General features: G+C 34.4%; 1 protein-coding gene across 13 annotated transcripts in view; it reads left to right on the top strand.

Moving 5' to 3' along the window:
• Positions 1–21,377, top strand: part of LOC147013640 (rab GTPase-activating protein 1-like) — a 337,271-nt gene that overhangs the window by 81,574 nt on the left and 234,320 nt on the right. For all 13 annotated transcript variants that reach the window (XM_085855705.1, XM_085855704.1, XM_085855702.1 and 10 more), the window contains 2 exons: positions 17,776–17,886; positions 18,170–18,230. In XM_085855705.1, coding sequence (XP_085711831.1) covers positions 17,776–17,886; positions 18,170–18,230 — 172 coding nt within the window. The remainder of the gene's footprint in view (positions 1–17,775; positions 17,887–18,169; positions 18,231–21,377) is intronic.

Raw genomic sequence — 21,377 nt, 5'->3', positions numbered from 1 at the left:
CGAAATGATAAACTTCTCTTAATGCTCTCATCTGACCACCTCCTGAGCCACATATCATTTTGAGATTATAGTAAATTGTTTTTTCATTGTTCAATTGATAACCATCAAAGTTTTCAGTCCATTCAAGGATATTCATTTTTTTCTTTACATCCTCTAACTTACTAGTTTTTAAATTAATTCGCTTATTTGTTTTATTTACCTTTGTTTTAGTTATTTTTTCAATAAGACTTATTTGATATTTTTCACATTCATTATGTTTTCCATTTATATACCAAGACTGAGATTTTCTCCACTCTTTAGTTTGATTAATACTTGGTTTAACCATTTATATATTGTGAAAAAACCACAAGTGTAGCCCTTAAAAACCCTAACCCATCTTCCCATCGTTAAAACATAATCTATTTTATACACTCTATCATACAATATCCATATGGAACACAATCTATTCCATTATCTAAAATAAATCTCTTATCATCAAAGGCTCCTAATGCCTTTTTATTTACTTCTTCACTATATATGTTATGTTTATAACTTCTTATTGTATTCATTTTCCTATATTCTTCTTTCTTATTCATCAAACAATTATAATAATTTCTAAAAGTTATTGATTTCTTTATTACATATTTCTTTATTCCCTTTAACCTCTTATCAATCTGTTCACCATACTTATAAGCATATGCCTTTGCTCTCAATCCAATAAACTCACTCATTACTTTTCCACCCAACTCATCCTTAAACTTACCAATAACCTTTTCATTCTTTTTGGAAAATAACTCACTCTTCTTGCTGAAATTACTTGTATCATATACTCCAATATTTTTCTTCATATCTTCATAAACATCATCAGTTTTTATATCTAAGATAAAACTATCAGTATCCATATACAACAATGAAACATTTTCACCATACTCTTTCTTTAAGTCATTATACAAATAATCATACATCAATATCTTTGATAAATCAAGAACTGCTGTTCCAATATAAATTGGTTTATCCATTACAATACTTTCCTTTTTCATATGAATTGCAGAAAAGTTCTCTGAAAAAACCTCTTCTCTCTCAAAAACTTGGTTTATTTATCAATCTCGAAGCTTCTTTCCAAGATGTTGCGAATCTAATGTTTTGCCTGTTTCTAACATTTTCCATAGTCTTTCCAAATACAGCATTATTCATTAATTTATAAAAGTCCCCTTCAAATTTTACTTTTGTATTTGCTCTCATATCTGTATTGAATTGAATATACTTTTTCACCCAAGGACTTTGTTTAAATTTTAAAACTCTATGAATTTTAGCTACTCTCAATCCTTCTCTCAAAAACTGTTTTAAGCTTCTCTGATGCAAAACATATCCCTCTTTATCATAGAATGTTGTTAATAACTTTTCTGTTGATTTACCTTTAATATTAAAACTTTTATGATAATCACTTAACCATTCTTTCTTTGGAGTTTCTTTCTCACATGCAAAAGGAAGATCTTTATGCTTATTATGAAGATCACTCGGGTACCTCAAATCAACTTCAAAATAATAACCTTCTTCTTCGTCATTCAATTCCTCTTGAGAAGAAATAACAATATTCATCAAAGCCTTTTCATAATCCTTTTCTTCCACCCACTCTAATTTACCATAAGGTAGAGATTGGAGACATTGCCCATCCATACAAATTATTAGCATCAAAATACATCAAATAATTACTATCTTTTTCACTATCATAATTTGGGAGATATTTATTATTTGCTTTAGCATATCTTTTTGAACATACTTGTGATATTCCACCTCTTGGACTTCTCAATCATCAAAAGCATATCCACATCACTGATTAAATCTATATCTTGTTTTGTCATTTTCAACATTGCACTCCAAGCTAAACCAGGAGCTGTGAAATAGTGGGCAGGGTCTAATCCATAACAATTTTTATTATGACAGAGTGTTCTAAAAGCCTCAAACACATCAGCTAACAATAAAACATCTGTTTTTAGATATAAATCATGATATTCTCCAAGGTTCTTTATCTTAAATATTTTCCATATTTCTTGTGCGTGTTTATATTCCTTATCACTTATCTCTTCTTCATAAAGGTTATTATAGAAACTTTCTTTTGAAGGAAGTTGTGTTTCTTTAAATCTCATAAATGAATCCATATAATCATAAGGATAAATTCCTTTACTTGTAAGAATTTTCTCTTTACTTTGAATTTCATTCCTTGTTTGAATTTCCTCTCTCGTAAGAATTCCTTCTTTAATCAGAATTTCATCTTTAATCTGAATTTCCTCTTTAGTTCGAATTTTCTTTATAATTAGAATTTCATCTTCAGTTAGAATTTCCTCTTTACTTTGAATTCTCTCTTTAATCTGAATTTCCTCTTTAGTGAGAATTTCCTCTTTTGGAAAGAATGAATTAAGATTTGGAAAAGAGTCCGTGGAGCTTAGATTTGATGCGAGGTAGGCTAGTGGTGTTCCCATAAACTTGTAAGAATCTAAAAACCTAATACAAGTTATAGGTTTTGTGAATATCATTTTTGAAAATGAAATATACTTTTGACTTGTGTTTGTTATAGCAGAAATATTCCCTGGTGTTTTTGAAAGTTCATTTATAAATAGATGTGTATCATAGTTGGCGCTGTTGTGAAGAAAGACTGGAATAAAAGAAGGTAATTTATAATTAAGATTACAACAGGAATGAGCGGGACCTCTATATTTACCAGTAAGATGACAATGGTCTCTAACTTTAAACTCCTTAATTTCCCTCACAAATATGACAGATATTGTTCATTCTAAATTCTAATTTTTCTTCTTTGGTTAATTTCATCGGTTCATTTGTTTCTTTCATTAATTTAGTGAGTCTTATACAATCCTTTTCTAATCGTTTTACAAACTCTTGTGAAGCATTTTTTCCACGATAATGTTCAAGTTTGTTATACTTTTCTCCAACAGATGATTTGATATAATAACAAAAACCACAAGGAATATGTTTTTGATATTTATTTGTATATGGTTCTTTTGGATTAGGAGAAGCAGTATTTATCTTTTTAAGGATACATTCAAAATCAGCGTATATCACAAATGGGTGCATGATAGATTTATTATAATCTTCAAAATAAATCTTTTCACCAGGTTTAGGCATTGTAATTACAGCTGATTTATGATTACTACAATATTTTGAATGTTGTTCTAATCGTTCTTTTGTATGAAATGAATTAAGACATCGCTACAAGGATATATTTTGTTTGCTGTTCTGAATACCTGAGAAGAGATTAATCTTGATAAATTATTGATGTATGTGTAATGTGAATTCTTTCCAACACTAAAATATAAAAGGTCAATGTGTGTTTCTTCATTTTTATAGTTGTTTGAAATTTTTAATATTTGAACTTTGTTTGTATCCGTTAATCCATATACATTAATAGAAAGATTATTCTTTTTCTCAAATTTAGGAATATCTGTTAGTGGCATTGGGAATTTAAAATCTTTAATGTCCAAGGTATTCTCATATTTCATATATTGTTTTACTCTTTCTGAATTACATTTTGGTGGATGTAAGTGAGCAAGAACAGACCAGAGAAAACATTTATTATCATTGTTCTTAATATTAACAACTGCCTTCTTTTAGTTTTATTTCTTTTGGTAATTCAATATAAGAAGAAGCTTTAAGAGGGTTTGATTTTAGAATGTGTCTATCTAAAAAGATGATTTTTTAATATTGAATCCACTTCCTACCACTGTATTATCAACATCCTCCTTCTTGTCTTGATAGTTCTTCATAAACCCCACTATTCAAAAAATCTTGAAATGATGTTATAAATGAAGATCTGTTCTCATATAAGGAGTTTGTTCTTCATCTTGTCTTTTCATATTCATTTTCACTCCCATATAAAACTTTAAAGTTTTTTATTTCTTTTAATGTCTTTTTAATAAATTTTTTAACATCGGGTTTCACTATTTCAATTGATTCAGCTATTGATGATGGACCGGTTCTCCAAATTGAAAAATCCTTATTTTTATATGCCCTTTAAATGCCTCATCAGTGTTTTTAATATAATAGTCTCCCTTTACTTTAAACTCATTTTTTTTTGTGTTTTTGTGATTGAAGATGTTGATTATAACTACTCTTCAAAACATCCTTTGAACAGATATCACAATGTTTTCTTTCCAACTCAAGAGGAGATATTTGATGAAATAGATTAAATGTGTGTTTGTTGGTTCGGAGGTGTTTTCTATAATGTTTATATTCGTGATTACAAACATCGCAGTACGTTGTATTCACCATATTTATAGAATAAAACTTTGCTTAAACTAAAATTTTCTTGATGAAAATTTCGTTTAATTTATAGGTGAATCTGTGCTTAAAAACATTTTATCCTCCAACTTTTTCACTTAATAAATACAATGTTTCAAGACACAAAAGACAAGTTTCAATCAATCTCTTCATCTGTTAAAGATACTGAGAAATATGTCAAGGATGTAAAATTGAACAAAGATAAATATAACAACTATTGGATAAAAACTATTATGGTAAATAATATGAGTTCTTCAATTTCCTTCAGTGGAAGGGCTTTTAGTATACCTGGTAGAACATCAATTAAAGTATCTCTAACAAAAGTTTCTCCTCTCCTTCTAGTAATATATTCAAAACTAGAAAAAGCAATGAAACAAGAAAAAGTATCAAAGAACAAAAACCTTATGGATGAAGCTTTAGAAAGAAAAGATAAGACCATCTGTAATATGCAAGGAGAAATTTGTATTTTTTCAACAACCTTAAAGATGTAAATCTTGATGAAATAAAGGATGTTAATATATCAGGTGAAATGACATTTCTGCTCAATAGTAGTTAACGATAATTTTAAAATTACCTTTAATATAAAAAATGTTGTCGTTGAAGCTGATAATGAAAAAAAAGTATATCGATATCGATGGTAATATACAACTGAAAGTATAGATGAATTTCAGTTTAAGTAAAGTTTTACTTTATAAATATGCTAGACTTTCCTGATTCTCCATATGACAAATTTGAGAATTGTCCTGCATGGTGAAAGACAGGGATTAAACACAGAGTTAAAAGCCTATAAACAATGTATATTCTGTGATTATCTTCTAATTAATGATAATAAAAAATATAAAAAGGAAAATAATTCTTTTAGATTTACACCAAAAATGAATTACTTTACAAGATTGATTAGAGAAATGAATGTAAAGTATGAGGATGATAACACACCTTTCCTTACATAAGGGAAGAAACTGAACGTATAAGAGAAATGTTCAAAGGATTGTTGTTGTATATTATTCATGGATGTAATTTTCAGGGAAATATCAACACAAGATATTGTATAAATAAAATAATGGATTATCTTGAAATTAAACCTGAACTTAGGATAAAATATAGAGTTTCTAAAAAAGCCAATAATAAATTAAATAAACTGTTTTTCAAATATATAAATGAATGATTTTTTACCTATTTGGGAAAATAAGATAAAAATTTAACAACCATAAAAATCTCCCAAATTCATTAAGATGTCTCATAGTTGGTTCAAGTGGATGTGGAAAAACCTGCTTACTTTTAAAAATGCTCCTCACTCCCAACTTTTTTAGATTATGATAATTTAATAATTTTCACAAAGTCGAGTTTTCAACCAGAGTATCAACTACTCTCACAAGGTTTTAATGCTGGTCTTCAAAAGAAGATATAATAGGTTTATTTAAACGTCAAAAAAACCTAAATGATTATAACATTGAAGATATAATTCAACTATTTTGTGATACACAGAGATGTAAAAAGAAATCAAATCTTATAACTTGTATTCTTAGTGATAATAATGGATGATATACCGCCTCCCAAGATTTGGATAAATCAAAAAAGAACCTCGTTATCTTTGATGATTGTGTTAATGAGAGAAACCAAACGGTAATGGACAGCTACTACACAAGAGGGAGACATTCTTCTTGTAATTGTATTTATCTTAGTCAATCGTACTTTCAACTTCCTCGTTGCTCCATCAGAAACAATGCTAATACTTTTATTTTATTCAAGTTAAATTCAATAGATATCAATAATTTTTGGAGAGATAATTGTTCTACATTATGTAGTAAAAAGAAATTTGAGGATTATATGAAGCACACGACTGAAAAATATAAATATATTGTTGTGAAACAAGATGAGATATTAAAGGATATATTTTTTGTTTTATAAACAATTACATATATAAATGACAACTATTATTATAAATCTTGTGGGTAAATCTGCTTCTGGAAAAACTTTCATAAATCAAGGTTCTTGTGTAGTACAAATGAGAATATTGTAAATTTACTTAAAAAACACCCCGTGATACGCATTGTATCAACAACAACTAGAGCAATAAGACCTGAGAAGTAAAAGGTGAAGATTATCACTATATTTCAGTGGAGGAACATATGCGATTGAGGAATGAAGGACAAATATTTGAGGAGGTTTCTCTTGGTACAACAAAATATTCACATTGTAAGAGTGAGTTAAAGAAACTAAAATCTGGTGGTGTTGGGATATTAGAAACTAATCCAGAAGGAACGAGACAAATTATTAAATATCTGAGTGGAGTGAAGATTTTATCATTCGGTTTTGATGTTGATGAAGAAACTCAACACAAACGTATGAAAAGCAGAGATGCAAGGATTAGTGAAGAAGAAATTACAACTCGCATTAATGTTAATAAAGAATTTGATGAAATATTTAAAGAAAAGGATTTATTTGAACACATCTACTTGAATGATGAAGAAAAGGAAAATTTCCTGTTGATCTTTACAATTCATTAAATGATATTTTACAATAAATAAATGGATACAAAAGAAAGAGCAAGAAGATTTAAGGAACATCAAGAGTTGGTTTCAAAAGTTGTAAAACAACAGGAAGACATAAAGAAGAAACGCAGACAGAAACTAACGGGCGAAGAAGCATTTGAAAAAAAACAAGAGAAATTTTTAAACCACTTTTAAAAACTTCCCAAGAAAAAATGAAAGATGTTTCCACAGTTCCCACAGTAGAATATACTCCTAGAAAGCTTCAAATGTTAAAAGATTTCAGTCAAATGACGGAGGAAGAATTAGAGCATTTAGGAGAATTAGAATATGATGATGAAGGTTTATTTCAACAACTGGAAGAGATTAATCAACCCCCTGATTATATTGTGAATGCTGTTCAAAACAATGAATATTCAGCGGATTCAAAAACCAAAGCAGGACTCATTCCAACAGAACAACCAGCAATATTTCATCTTGTTCAAGAAAAGGTATTGATATTTAATGATGAATTAAGGTTCTTAAGTTCTGCTCAACCCCCTGTTAAACTAACTCCGAGATTAATGTTTCTTCTCACAAAAGATGGAAGACAAGGTTCAACTGTGAGGGATGAATCAAAGTATATTGATAAACCATTGGATATGGAAAATAATGATGATAGAGTATATATTGATTTGCTGAACACTCTAAATTATAAGGTTATTCTTTCTGGTAAAAGTAGGAAGAATGAGAAGGAGAAACACATTATTCAGGCTTTAAGTATCCTTGGTTCAGGTATTAGTTTTCTTCCAAATGACCCATCGCAATTAGTTAATAGACTGTTATTGTTGTTCGGCAGTAAGAAGGCTGGAAATAACAATTGTTTTAATGAAGCATCAGCCATTTTAGACCAGTTGATGAACATGAAAATAATTAATAAATCTCAATATAAAGACATTTTATCTCATATTAAATAAGATGAGAAGCACAATCCTGAGTTTTAATTTCACAACAAGCGACCACACATCTTCATTCCCATACCCACTACAACTTGACACAACAAAAGAATATGAGGCATCTTTATTGTCCATGGAGACTTATAATACCTTATTTAATATAACCGAGAAAAATGACAAGTTTAGTTATAATCCGGGAAGTGGATACAAAACGATAACAGTCTCAATTCGGAGCATACGAGATTTCTCAAATATCTTCGAAATTGCTCGCCTTATGAAAGAACAGGGTGATGAACCAAAAAATATTGTTATAAACATTCAAAAACATACTTCAAAATCAACGATTAAAGTTAAAAATAACTACAAGGTTGATTTCACAATTGATAATTCATTTAGAGAGTTATTAGGTTTCTCCTCAAAAAGATTGAAACTAATGGGACGTTTTACAGTGATAATGTCATTCAAATATCCTCAGGAATAAATTCGGTGTTAATTCACTGTGATTTGATTGATGGTGCTTATAATGATGGATTAAAAACAAATACAATATTTTCATTCAGCGCATACTCAACCCCAATTGGTTATAAATTCAATATGGAGCCTAAAAATTTGGTTTATCTACCTGTGTCAGGAAAAACCATACACAGAGTAAATTTTAGGATAACCGACCAAGATAATCGTGTGATCTCTTTTAATGGAGAAGTTATATCCATCAGAATTCACCTACGTGAAGTTTTTCAATAAATAAATACGATGGTTATTGTGAGGAAGCACGAGTTGGGAAAATATAAAATAATTACAGGGGATGGGATGTTCCTTTCCCGTACTACAAGGGTGAAGGTATGTATCTTGGTAGAGGATACTATAAACCTAAGAGACAAAGGGGTGTCGGACATCAATTTAGAGGAGATGGGATAATTGATACTCTCATGGGTATTGGTTCAACTATTCTTAAACATAAAGACCTAATTGGTTCAACTGCTTCTGCTGTGGGAAATGTAGCAGGTGCTGTAAAGAGTATAAAAGATGCTCAGAAAGAATCTTATAAATTACAAGCAATAAAAGAAATTAAGAAAGGTAAAACTCAGTTGTCCCCCCAAGAACGACAGAAAATAATTCAAATACTTGGATCAGGGTTTCAAAAGTTTTAACATCTTTTTTCCTAAATAAATACAAGTATGGAAGCAATTGATAGTATCTATGATTTGGATGATACTATTATTATCTCAAACTCCACTAAAAAAGAAGATTACTTCAAGGTAAATGCAATAACTGGAACAGACTGGAATACAAATGGTACAAAAAGTTTTGAAATAAATAATCAACAAACCTATTTGAATCTCTCCGAAAGTTTCTTGTTGTGTAAATTTAAATTCACTAAGGCTGGGAATAACACAAACGCTACACTTGTAAATGATTTCTTCTGGAAAATGTTTGATAGTGTGCGATTGTATATTGGAACACAAGAAGTTGAAGCGGTTGATTATGTCTCTGCTGTATCTGAAATGATGAAATTTACACTCTATACATTCAGTGATAGAATGGGAAAGGGGTCTGTCGAAGGTTTTATTCCTGATATGTCAACGGGAACAAACACAGACCCTGGGTATACTCAAAGGAAAGGAATGTATAATGATGATACAAAAGCAGAAAATAGTTTTACTGTGGCAGTTCCTCTTAAAGGTATATTTGGATTTTGTGAATATGATAAAGTTCTGTATGGTCTTAAAATTAGATTTCAACTACAAAGGAATGATAATGAAAATAGATTGCTTTTTGGTGTTGGTAATGCTTTTGGTGATCAGAATAAATTTGTAATTGAGGAGATGAGTTGGTATATCAGTGAATATACTCCTAATCTTAAAACAGAAGAGATGTTGAATCGAAGACTTAACTCAAAAAAAACCACTCAGTGTATCATACCTCAAAAGAAGATGTCAACACGTTAAACTCAATCAAACTACTTACACGTGGAATTTGGGTGTTCTGGAAGGAAAGCCACGATATCTGTGGATGATTTTTAAAAAGCCAGATGGTGATACTGCGACTGATAAGAATAATGCATTGAGTGATAATGCTAAGGTGAAACAACTTCGCTGCTTTCTCCTAGATGGAACATTTTATCCACGAGATAGATTGGAAATTAATTGGGAGAAAAATGATTTTGCTGAAGCATACAAGTCTTACCAAGAGGTTGGTGAAAGTAATGGAAATAAAGAACCTATTTTGGATATGACAGCATTTAAAAGTTTGTATACAATCTATACGCTTTGACCTGAGCGCTCAAAAAGAAACTATAAAGTCTAATCGAGTGGATACTTCCCTATACATTGAAAGAGGAGAGAGTGAAGAAGTTGATACATATTGTTTGCTTTTGGAAGAAACAGAATTGCAGATTAATACAGATAATGGTGTGATGATTAGTCTCACATAATTTTTTTGTTAAATAAATGAGTGGCAAAGTACCAACTGGGGTATATGTTAATCAAATCAATCTTCATAAACTATCATCTTGTGTTCAAAATCAAAAGCCTTGTACGATTAACGTTAATACAATTCAGAGAAAAGGAGCAGTAAGAATTGATGTTTTGCTCACAAGAGAACAGGTTAAAATCTTGAATGACACTGGCTCACTTAAAATTAAAATGACAAAACCAATGTTGAAAAAATATTCAATAAGAGAGACGAGTGGAGGATTTCTCCCATTTCTAATTCCTTTATTTGCTGGTTTAAGTGCGGTTGGAGCATTGACGGGTGGTATTTCAACAGCGGTCAAAACTGCCAACGAAAGGAAGGCTCAACTCCAGGCTCAAAAAGAATTGGAAAGACATAACAAAGAGTTGGAGAAACAAATTAGTGGAAGTGGTGTAATTGTAGATTTTGCTGAAAAACTTGAAGGTCTGCCTGATAAAGCGAGATTGTTAGTTGGAGATATGCTTTCTTCTATAGCACAAGCAGGTGTAAAATTAACGAAAAGAGGTAATGGATTATATCTTTCTAATAAATAAATGAGCATTGATGAGTGGTTGAAAGAATTTGGAAAGAATACAACATCAAATTTGCAACTTGCCAAATATTGTAAGAAATTAAAAATTCATAATGTGGTTATTTGTATGAGAGATGAATTAACAAATGTGTCGAAACATACAAAGAATATTATTATGAACTTAGAAGATAATGATGGGAAGGGTTCTCATTGGGTTTGTATTTTTAATAGTCAAGACAAATATTATTTTGATAGTTTTGGTCTTCCACCACCTGTTGAAGTCATAAAATTCTTACAGAATGGTGTTTATCAAACATTTCAAGTCCAAGAATTAAATTCCAAGTGTTGTGGTCAATTATGTCTATATGTGTTATTTCAACTCAACAAAAATAAAAAATTTTATGATATTATTTTTAATCTAATATAAATGACTTATGTTGGTAAAGATGGTTCTATCTTTGGTGTATCTCAAGAACTGGATATTGATTTATCAAATTATTACACAAAGGCACAGGCTGAACGACATAAATATAATATAAACAAAAATATTAACATGAAAATGCTTATAAATTAAAAAATTATCCAAGCCCGACTGACGCGAATGACTTGGTGAGATTAAGCGATTTATCACAATATATATACTTAAATAAACGGCTGTGTATTCTAAAGATACAGAAGTGTTGATATTATCTCCAGGTCATACAGAATTCACAGTTCGAATTAAAATAAATTTTTATAAAGAAGGGCGTATCGTTTGTATGAGAATAGAACAATGGGGGTATGATATGAATGATTTAGGGTATAATTGGTCATTTAAAATTAACCTCGAAGACCTGGAACAATTAAATCAGTCTCGTAAGGAAGAATATTATCCACTTGGTATCGAGAATGAGTTTTGTGGAGCCACGATTAGTAAACAACAAATAAAAGAATTTAATAAGGGTAAATATAATAATGGTTTTGCCCTTGTTTATCTCATGAAAACAGAAAAAACAGGATTATATATAATAAGTAAGGAAATACAAAATGATTTAACTATGGGAAGATGGGGAGGTGTTTCGTACATAATATTATACTAACATATGTTTCTAATACATAAATGACAGCAAGAAGACTTCAAGAAAATTATCATTTCTGTGTCCAAGCATACCTTCAAGAAAAGGGTATTCGGTATTTTAATAAATATGTTCTACAACATAAGAATGAGGTATTTTCAATAAAAGATTGGCATTATGCTGATGTTGATAAACCGACAACTTTAGATTTAATTAGAATGTTAAATAATGAAAAAATTATAAGGTTAAGAAAAGGTAAGGCTCTTTTAGAAATTCAAAAGAAATTTTATTGGTTTCCTGTTGTAAAAATTATTTTGGATACAGGAATAACAAGAAATCCTGATGAATATATGTATAATATTCTATGGGGTGTAAACGATTCAAGTATAGTAAGGGATGAGGAAGGAGTTGAAGAAGAGAGGGAAGAGGAGGAAAAGGAGAAGGAGGAGAGGGAGAGGGAGGAAAGAGAGAGAATAAATAAATATTATAGTATGGAAACCAGTGAGATTCAAAAAAGAATAGAGGTATTACAGAAAATAACTCAACCCACCAGGAAGGAATACAAAGAATTAACAAGTCTATTTGCAATACTTTCAACAAAACTATTAGCATCGTCAAGCTATTCATTTTAATTCAAGTTTTTTCTTAAATAAATGGAGGAGAGAGTGAAGGCATTTCTAAGGATTCTTTATGTTTTAAAAATTAAGATTCAAATGTGCATGTTGGAAACTAAAAAGGTTTTTGCACTCTGCAGAAATTTTTCTCATAAATAAATGAGTTATTGTCTCAAATGTAAAAAGAAAAACTAATACTAAAAATATTTCATATATTAAAAGTAAAAATAACAGGGTTATACAAAAAGGTATATGTTCGGTGTGTGGTTCAAAAAAAAAATCAATTTATCTCCAAACACAAACTCGGAGGAGATATACAAAAGTTTTTATCAGGAAGTAAATTTACAACTACTGGAATACCAGGAATTACATCTTCCAGGTTATTCTTTCTGTGGTCCAGGCACAAACTTGGATAAAAGATTAGATGAGGCAGACAATCCTAAATCCTGGAGTAAACCAATCAATAGAGTTGATGAAGTGTGCATGAGACACGATATTGATTATGGGAATACCACAACGTTGGAAGAAAAGCATGAAGCCGATAGAGAAATGTTGTATAATTTGTCTCTGATACAAAATCCAACCTTGAGAGAAAAAGTTGATAGGTTCATCGTGAAGAAGATGATTAGTGCTAAATTGAAACTTGGACTTGAAAATTCATAAACTTATAGGCTCTAATGATGCCATTAAGACTGAAGAGCAATTAGCTGATGAATTACATAAACCAATATTCACAAAGTTTCAGAGAAGGAAAGTTTATTCCAAGGAAGTTGATTATATCTGGTCTGCTGATTTGATTGAACTCAATAATGATAAGGGGTACAAGTATGCTTTAACCGTTATTGATTTGAGGAGTAGATATGCGTATGGGTTGTCCCTTTAAAAAACAAAACAGGTAATACTCTTATGTTAGCTTTTCAACAGATATTTAATAAAAGTAAGAGAAAACCTAAGAAATTGTGGACTGATGAGGGTAGAGAGTTTTATAACAAGACATTTATGAATTTTCTAAAAAATAACAGTATTACATTATACAGTACCTTTAATGAAGGGAAGGCAGTTGTTGTTGAACGTTTTAATCGTACCTTAAAAGAGAGACTATATAAAAATTCACACAACTCGGTTCACAACAATGGTCATCTTTTATTCAGGATATTGTGGATAAGTATAATGACACGATTCACACATCAACGAATATGAAGCCATCAGAAACATTTACAAAATTAAAATATGAAAAAGAGATTAATGTCAGAAAACCTAAGTTCAAAGTTGGTGATATCGTAAGAATATATAGGTGGAAATCTCATTTTGAAAAGGGTTTTACTGAACGATGGACGAAAGAACTTTTTAAAATTGTTGATGTAATAGATACAGTTCCTTGGACTTATAAAATATATGATTTGGAAGGGGAAGAGATTTTAGGTTCATTTTATTCACAGGAATTACAAAAGACAAAACTAAGCAGATAATACACCTTTGTGGACACTAGAGGGACAAGTCCTAGGTGTATTACAGTATATAATGTGTGTCAAGGGGGACGTTCTTAGATCTGTGAACCCCAAACACAGAATCCTCAACTGAATAGTCAAGGTTTAACTTTTGTTTGTGTGTGTGTGTGTGTAATGGGAGCAATAGGTTGGCGCTTCACATCCTCGTAGTGTACACCGTTGTGGACACTCGAGGGCCAAGTCCGAGGTGTATAACAGTATATAATGTGTGTCAAGGGGGACGTTCTTAGATCTGTGAACCCCAAACACAGAATCCTCAACTGAATAGTCAAGGCTTAACTTTTGTTTGTTGATGTGTATGTGTGTGTGTCTCACATTCAAAATCTCAACCCCAACCCTCACATTCAAAATCTCAACCCCAACTCAATCCTCGCCCAACACAATGTCTTTTTCAAAATGAGATTTCCACCTATATATATATATTTTTATGTTTTTTTTTTTTCTTCTTCCAATTCTGTCTTTTAAAGCTTTCAGGTTTGATGACGTAGAAAGGGGAGTAAGCCTGCACTTTCTTCCCAGAACGAAACAATGTATATTTTTTGTTTTTTTCTCTTCTTCCAATTCTGTCTTTTAAGGCTTTCAGGTTTGATGACGTAAAAAGGGGGAGAGTAAGCCTGCACTTTCTTCCCAGAACTTTCTTGATCTTGCTCCCATCAAGCACCATCCGACAAAGAACTACATCGATAGGTTTAGATCCCAAAGAGTGATAGCAACTCCAAAAGTCTCCAAAATATAAATAAATAAAATAATAATAATAATAAATAAATAAATAAATAAATAAAAGCCCCCAAAAAAGTTTCAAGTGTCCAACATAAACCCAACTTTCCAAGTCTTCAAGGTATAACCACATTCCCGTTGAGTTTCCAAGATATGTATCACATTGTGAGTTATCAATCCAGAACCCACATTTCAAGTATTCAAAGTAAAACCAACTTACAAAGTCTCTTAAGGATAACTCATTTACTGATTTTTTCAAAATTTGTGAGTCTCCAAGGTAGGCCCCATATTTAGAACCATCTTGGCAGAACCCTTTTCCTGAGTCTCCAAGGTAGTTATTTAAACCATCAAGGCAGAACTCATTTACTGCAAAATTTGTGAGTCTCCAAGGTAGGCCCCATATTTAGAACCATCTTGGCAGAACCCTTTTCCTGAGTCTCCAAGGTAGTTATTTAAACCATCAAGGCAGAACTCATTTACTGATTTTTTCAAAATTTGTGAGTCTCCAAGGTAGGCCCCATATTTAGAACCATCTTGGCAGAACCCTTTTCCTGAGTCTCCAAGGTAGTTATTTAAACCATCAAGGCAGAACTCATTTACTGATTTTTTCAAAATTTGTGAGTCTCCAAGGTAAAACTTGTATTCTGGCTCATCAAGGTATAACTTGTTCAGTGGGTATTGTCTTGATAACTCACAATGAGTACTATTGCTGTAAAACTCTTTTTCAGGATTTTGCTGGTCTCCAAGGTATAACTCTTTGGTTGGGTCATCAAGGTCGAACTCGTTCTGTGGGTCTTGGTCGCTCATAAGGTCTTCAACCAAGCCAACAATTTCGCCCCAAGTTGTAGCAAAAGCAGTATTTTCATTTCGTATTTCAGACACAATTTCCTGTGAGAGAAAATAATAATGTATTAATTAAGTTATTTAATTATTAAATGAGTATGCTTCAATCAAAGTTTGAAAATAGGAAAATAAAAAATCTTACCTCAATAGATAAGAGGTTTGAATCCAGTTCATCAACTTGAAGGTTTAGTTCCATAGAAGACAGAGAGTTCCAAGGAACACCAAAGTCATCCCACTCAAGGTCTTCAACCAAGCCAACAATTTTCACCAAAGTTGTAGCAAAAGCAGTATTTTCATTTCGTATTTCAGACACAATTTCCTGTGAGAGAAAATAATAATGTATTAATTAAGTTATTTAATTATTAAATGAGTATGCTTCAATCAAAGTTTGAAAATAGGAAAATAAAAAATCTTACCTCAATAGATAAGAGGTTTGAATCCAGTTCATCAACTTGAAGGTTTAGTTCCATAGAAGACAGACAGTTCGAGATAAGCACACAGAACACCATTGCCAGCAAGAACAAATGTTTAAAATGGAGCCTGGGTTTGAAGCTTTTATAGAGAAAGACTGGTGGGTGTGGTTTCCTTTGGAAATTCCCCTGGGCAAGCCTAGGCAAGCCTTCATTGGGAAATTTTTTCAAACCATAACATCCTGTAATTTTCTAGTGATTTCTTTGTGAGTCAGAGATGAACTGAAAATGATGTAAGAGTGGGCGGGGCTTAGCAAAAGTAGGCGGAGCTTAGGAAAAGTGGGCGTGGCTTAGAAAAAATACCTTATGAAAAGTGGGCGGAGCTTAGGAAAAGTGGGCGTGGCTTAGAAAAAATACCTTATGAAAAGTGGGCAGAGCTTAGCAAAAGTGGGCGGGGTTTAGGAAAAGTGGGCGTGGCTTAGAAAAAATACCTTATGAAAAGTGGGCGGAGCTTAGCAAAAGTGGGCGGGGCTTATTGAATACCTTGTGGAAAGTGGGCGGGGCTTAACAAAAGTGGGCGGGGCTTAAAGAAAAGTGGGCGGGGCTTAACAAAAAATAACCTGTGGCTCAGGAGGTGGTCAAACAAGAGCATTAAGAGAAGTTAATCATTTCGTAATGACACAAAAGGGGTATCTTAAAAAATATAAAGATTCAAATGTTTTGTTTGTCAATATTTTAGATGGGGATTATTGTGCAAAGAAAATTAAACTATTGAAGGAATTTGAGAATGAACAAATCTTTATAGGTTCAATGAGTGAGCTGTTCAACCCCCAGGTGTTCAATTCAATGAGGTTCAACCTCCAAGTTAAAAGGAGAGACAAATAAATATACCTTGGGATAAAAAGGGGATTTATTTTTAGGGTAAAAAAATATAAATCGCTGAAAATCCCCCATTCATTTACATGGGGCAAAGTGAGCCAGAATCAGTATTCTTACCCTACTGTTATCTCCTTACATGTCCAGACATTGGTTATTTCCATATGTGTCTGGACGGTGGTTATGTCCGGATAGTGGTTATCTCCAGACAGACCTTCCCCTCATACTGCCTTGCCTTTCCCTCCCCTGCCCTCCCCTCACTCTGCCTTCCCTTGCCCTCCCCTCACACTGCCTTCCCTTGTCCTCCCCTCACGCTGCCTTCCCTTGTCCTCCGCTCACGCTGCCTTCCCTTTCCCCACCCCTCCTCGCCCCCAAATCCTCCTTGCTCCCACCCTTCCTCGCTCCCCTTCCTTCCTCACTCCCCCACCCATCCTCCGTCTCCTCTCCTTCCTAACTCCCCCACCCCTCCTCGGTCTCCTCTCCTCCCCCTGATCCTACCCTCCCTCCTCTCTCGCTCCCCTCCTTCTTACCCCACGCCTCTGAATAGTCCCCCCCCCCCAGCAAAGTGATGGGTTGTATTTGCTAGTTTTAAATATAAAGAGTCTATGTCCGCTCTTACATCAGCCTACACTTTGTAATATAGACCAAAAGGAATGTCACATGTGTCAAGCAGAACATTGTTTGCCTAACCCCTCTCCCTCTCCCTCCCTCTCTCTCCCCACTCTGACATCCCCTCTCTCCCCATTCTTCTCCCCCCTTAACACCCACCCCACCATTGTTTTCTTGTTGGCACTGTTGGTGTTGGGTTAGCCTGGTAAGCAAATCTTTAATCAAATAGCCAAAGTGGTAGGCTGACTTTTAAATTAATTTTGTCTCTTGAGTCGAGTTCCTATCCACCAGATGCTGGCCTGTTTTTGGATGATGCCTCTCTTCGAAGGAAAAACAAGTTTGATGCAGCTCTCACTACAATGCTAGAATATATTGAAAGGGCATTGTTCTTCACAAATACGTGTTTGGTGAAGGATGCTATTGATAATTCAGTTCCATTTGACACTTTCTTGGGCCGACAGTGCAGTACCAGTGGAACGCGAGCGGCCGTGCTTCAAGCTGAGAGCGGGTGTTGATCGGCGGGTCGTGCTGTCGGTCCAGCAGACGTCCAATTGTGAATTGACAATCGAGCGGTAGGCCTTGTTTATTCGCGGACAAAGCGGACGGCGGACAATCGAGCGGTGAAATTATGGAAAACGTAACTGTTGTGATGTTTATTCAAATTTCACATTAATGCAGGTGTGCGGAAGGTGATGATGTTCGATGAAGTGATAAAATGGGTTTTATTACGTCGATCGGAACTAAATGTTTGTGACAAACGTTAAGCATTTCTTGGTGAAGAGATGGCACAGTGTGCTGATGTTTGGAAGAGGTGTTCCTTGTGTAGGTACAGCACTCGTATTTGTGTTTTTTCAGGTGTTTTGGCCTTCTTTTGGGCTCTGGTAAAGAACTTGATGATGTGCATCTATTAACCGTGGTGAGTTCTCCTTGGTTAGACGATCAATGTCATGGTTACCTGTTTTCATATATTACTGTGTGTCATGACATTTGAACAAGTCTAAATATTAGGTTTGGAGGAGGTGACAACTCTGATTCATGATGTAATTTAAAAGGCTTTCCATCTCCTCGGCCAATGCCTTCCCGTGGCAGTCGGAACGGCCAGCAGCGTGAGATTAGTAATGCTGCCGGAATCCTCCTGCAGAATCATGTGTGATGTCAAGCTCAAATGACCTTGAACCTCATTCTGTAGTCACTGAACCCTGCTTATATTTCTGCAGGCCATAAACCCGTGAACACACTGATGAGTCTGTGCATTATGGGACATATTTCCTCTTCTATCCCTCTGGGAGTTTGTTGACCTTTTGCAACATCTTTCAGCCCTATGACAAGCATTGATAAGTGTGTTAAAAATAGCTTTTTACAACTCAACAAGGAATAGCAAGGAAATTCAACGCAGGTGGAGACCATTCAGCCCACCATGCCTGCGCCACACCAACACCAAACTACATTAAAACATCAAAACGATTTCATTCATTTGGGGGAATGAGGGAGGAGTGGGGTTCAGAACAGTGTGGTGCACTCAGGGATGTCACAAGGGTGTTCAAAACAAAAAAAATGGGGGGAAATGTTTTTTTTTAGATTGAAGATTATAGAACACTCTCTTCACCACAAACTCTCTTGACGAGACCCTCTCATAGACATCACACTCCGGACAGTCACACGCATGCACACAATCACTCATCCATACTCGATCTACCGAAAAGTCCTGCCAACATCCTGATACCCCTCTATCTCCATAACTACCAAGTACCTATCTAATTCTAATTTTAACTTATCTCCTGTTTCTGCTTCCACTACCTTTCCAGGGAGACCATTCCATGCATTAACTACTCCCTGAGTGAAAGTCCCCTTCATTACTACCTTCTTAACTCTCCTCTTCTTTACTCTCAGGCTATGGCCCCTGGTCCTATCACTGTCTACTCTGTTGAATAATTCATCTTCACTTATTTTGTCTATACCTTCGGACGAGTCAACAACATCCCAGGAGAACACGTGATGGAATCTGCCAAAACCCGTTCGGAGCCTGTTAAGGCAACACCATTCGTTCCTTGGAAGATCACAACTTGGAGGCTTGGTGGAACAGGGAAGGTGTTCTAGACAGCCGCTGTGTTGGTAGGTATGCCTTTGCTTCATCTGCCGTGTTTGTTTGCTCAGGTCTTCATCTCCTGTGATATAGGTTTGAGCTACCTCAGTAAAGGCCTGGCAGCTCTTCATACACTGGTGAAGAACCATCCCACCATACGACCACGTCATGATGTGGTACGACCTTATATCCACCTGCATTGAAATCTTTGGGATGGATACGAGGCCATTTCAGGACACGTGCTTTGATATCTTCATCATTCGTAAACCTCATGCCATCCAAATGTTCCTTCGTGGTCCATAGGGATCCAAATCACAAGGTAACAAATCTGGATTGTATGAGAGATGATTTAGAGCTTCCGAACCCAAAACTCCTCGAGGCACGTCCATGAGAGTAGTGGTGGTGACATTTACCCAGTGAGGGTGAGCATTGCTTTGCGGTGAAGTCACAATCTAAGACACCATGTGTGAGGTATGGCCTTAATCTGCATATTTCTTGCCTCACTTCATTGCATGTCAAGTCGTCGTACTGTGCGTTGCTAATTTTTCCCACATTCAAGAAATTTTACACGAGTCGAACCATTCATGTCACAAAGTGATTGTTGTTTGTAACCTTGCCAACTGGCAGCTTCACTTTCAATTATTTTTGGTGGTTGGAACCAAGATTGTCTCCACTCCATACTGGTTGGCTTTGGCCAATGTGGCTTGAAAAGATTGACCCAAATCTCATCACGTGTAAACAATATTCTTCAATAAATAATCTCCCATCCTCTGTTGTGTCCCCGTGGCTCGGTCACAATGGTCATCCGAGCTACCTTCTTATCAAGCCGTACAATGATCATACGAGATACCTTCTTATCAAGCCGTATGAGCTCTGAAGCCATACAATGGTCATATGAGCTCCCTTCTTATCAAGCCGTATGAGCTCTGAAGCCATACAATGGTCATATGAGCTCCCTTCTTATCAAGCCGTATGAGCTATGAAGCCATACAATGGTCAGACGAGATACCTTCTTCGAAAGCCTTACAATGGTCATACAAGTTACCTTTTTATCAAGCCACCTTGGACTACACTGATTACATTTCAAGTGAGAAGGGATTATTGTTTCCACAGTTCTAACAGTGAAGTCGAACGATGACGTTTTGTGTAATTGGTAATTCGACGATTCACCAAAGTTAGTAGTTCATGTTTAATGCAGTTTGTTGTGTGTCAGTATGCTGAAGATCACTCACCGATTCAGTAAATTAATCAAGTTAATGTTATATTGTATGATGCAGGCATGATGGGTCAAATGCACTCTACCGGTTGCAAAGGTTGATCAGGGAATTATTATGGATGCTGGAATGACAAATAGATCGTGTCCTTCATCCGAGGAAAATCTCACAGTCTCATACTATTGGTCCGAAAGGGTCGCCAAAAGAACACACCTATATCCAGGGTTATTCACTGGAGGTTCGGTCTCTTGATATCCTTGGCTTGACCATCAGCTATGGTAACTCCGAGGCAGAACAAATAGCGGAACAAGCCTCCAGAGCCAGCCGCAGACGAAAGCTCCATCATCATTTCAAGTGTTTCCTTGGAACAATCAGAACTCTTCACAGTCTATAAGCCTCAATGAAGTACTGCTCCCCCCTCTGGGTTCTCACCTCAAAGTCACATCTGTCTCATGGATTCTGTGCAACCTTAAACCCTCAAGATGATTGGAATCTCCCACAATGAAGACAAAGCAAAAGGTTTGTCGCTCTCACATCGAAGGCAGATTGATTGCCTCTGTTTTCTTTTTGGTCTCTCCTCTGGAATAGCCAGCTCGCCCTGTTCTCTCAGCTCTTCAACCAATCCCAAAACTCCAGGATGCATGCATTTTTCCAGAAAACCCCTCGAGGCAAAATCTTTCAAAATTAAGGTTTGCTTCAGACCTCAACTGTTTTGTTCCTTACATATCCAGTTTTTATTGTTGTTGTTATACATGGTATAGGCTCA

This window comes from Eptatretus burgeri, chromosome 14 (genome assembly GCF_056783735.1).
Source record: "Eptatretus burgeri isolate ZD-2024b chromosome 14, Ebu_testis_v1, whole genome shotgun sequence".
Classification (NCBI taxonomy): domain Eukaryota; kingdom Metazoa; phylum Chordata; class Myxini; order Myxiniformes; family Myxinidae; genus Eptatretus; species Eptatretus burgeri.
This window is presented reverse-complemented; position numbering and strand designations above follow the sequence as displayed.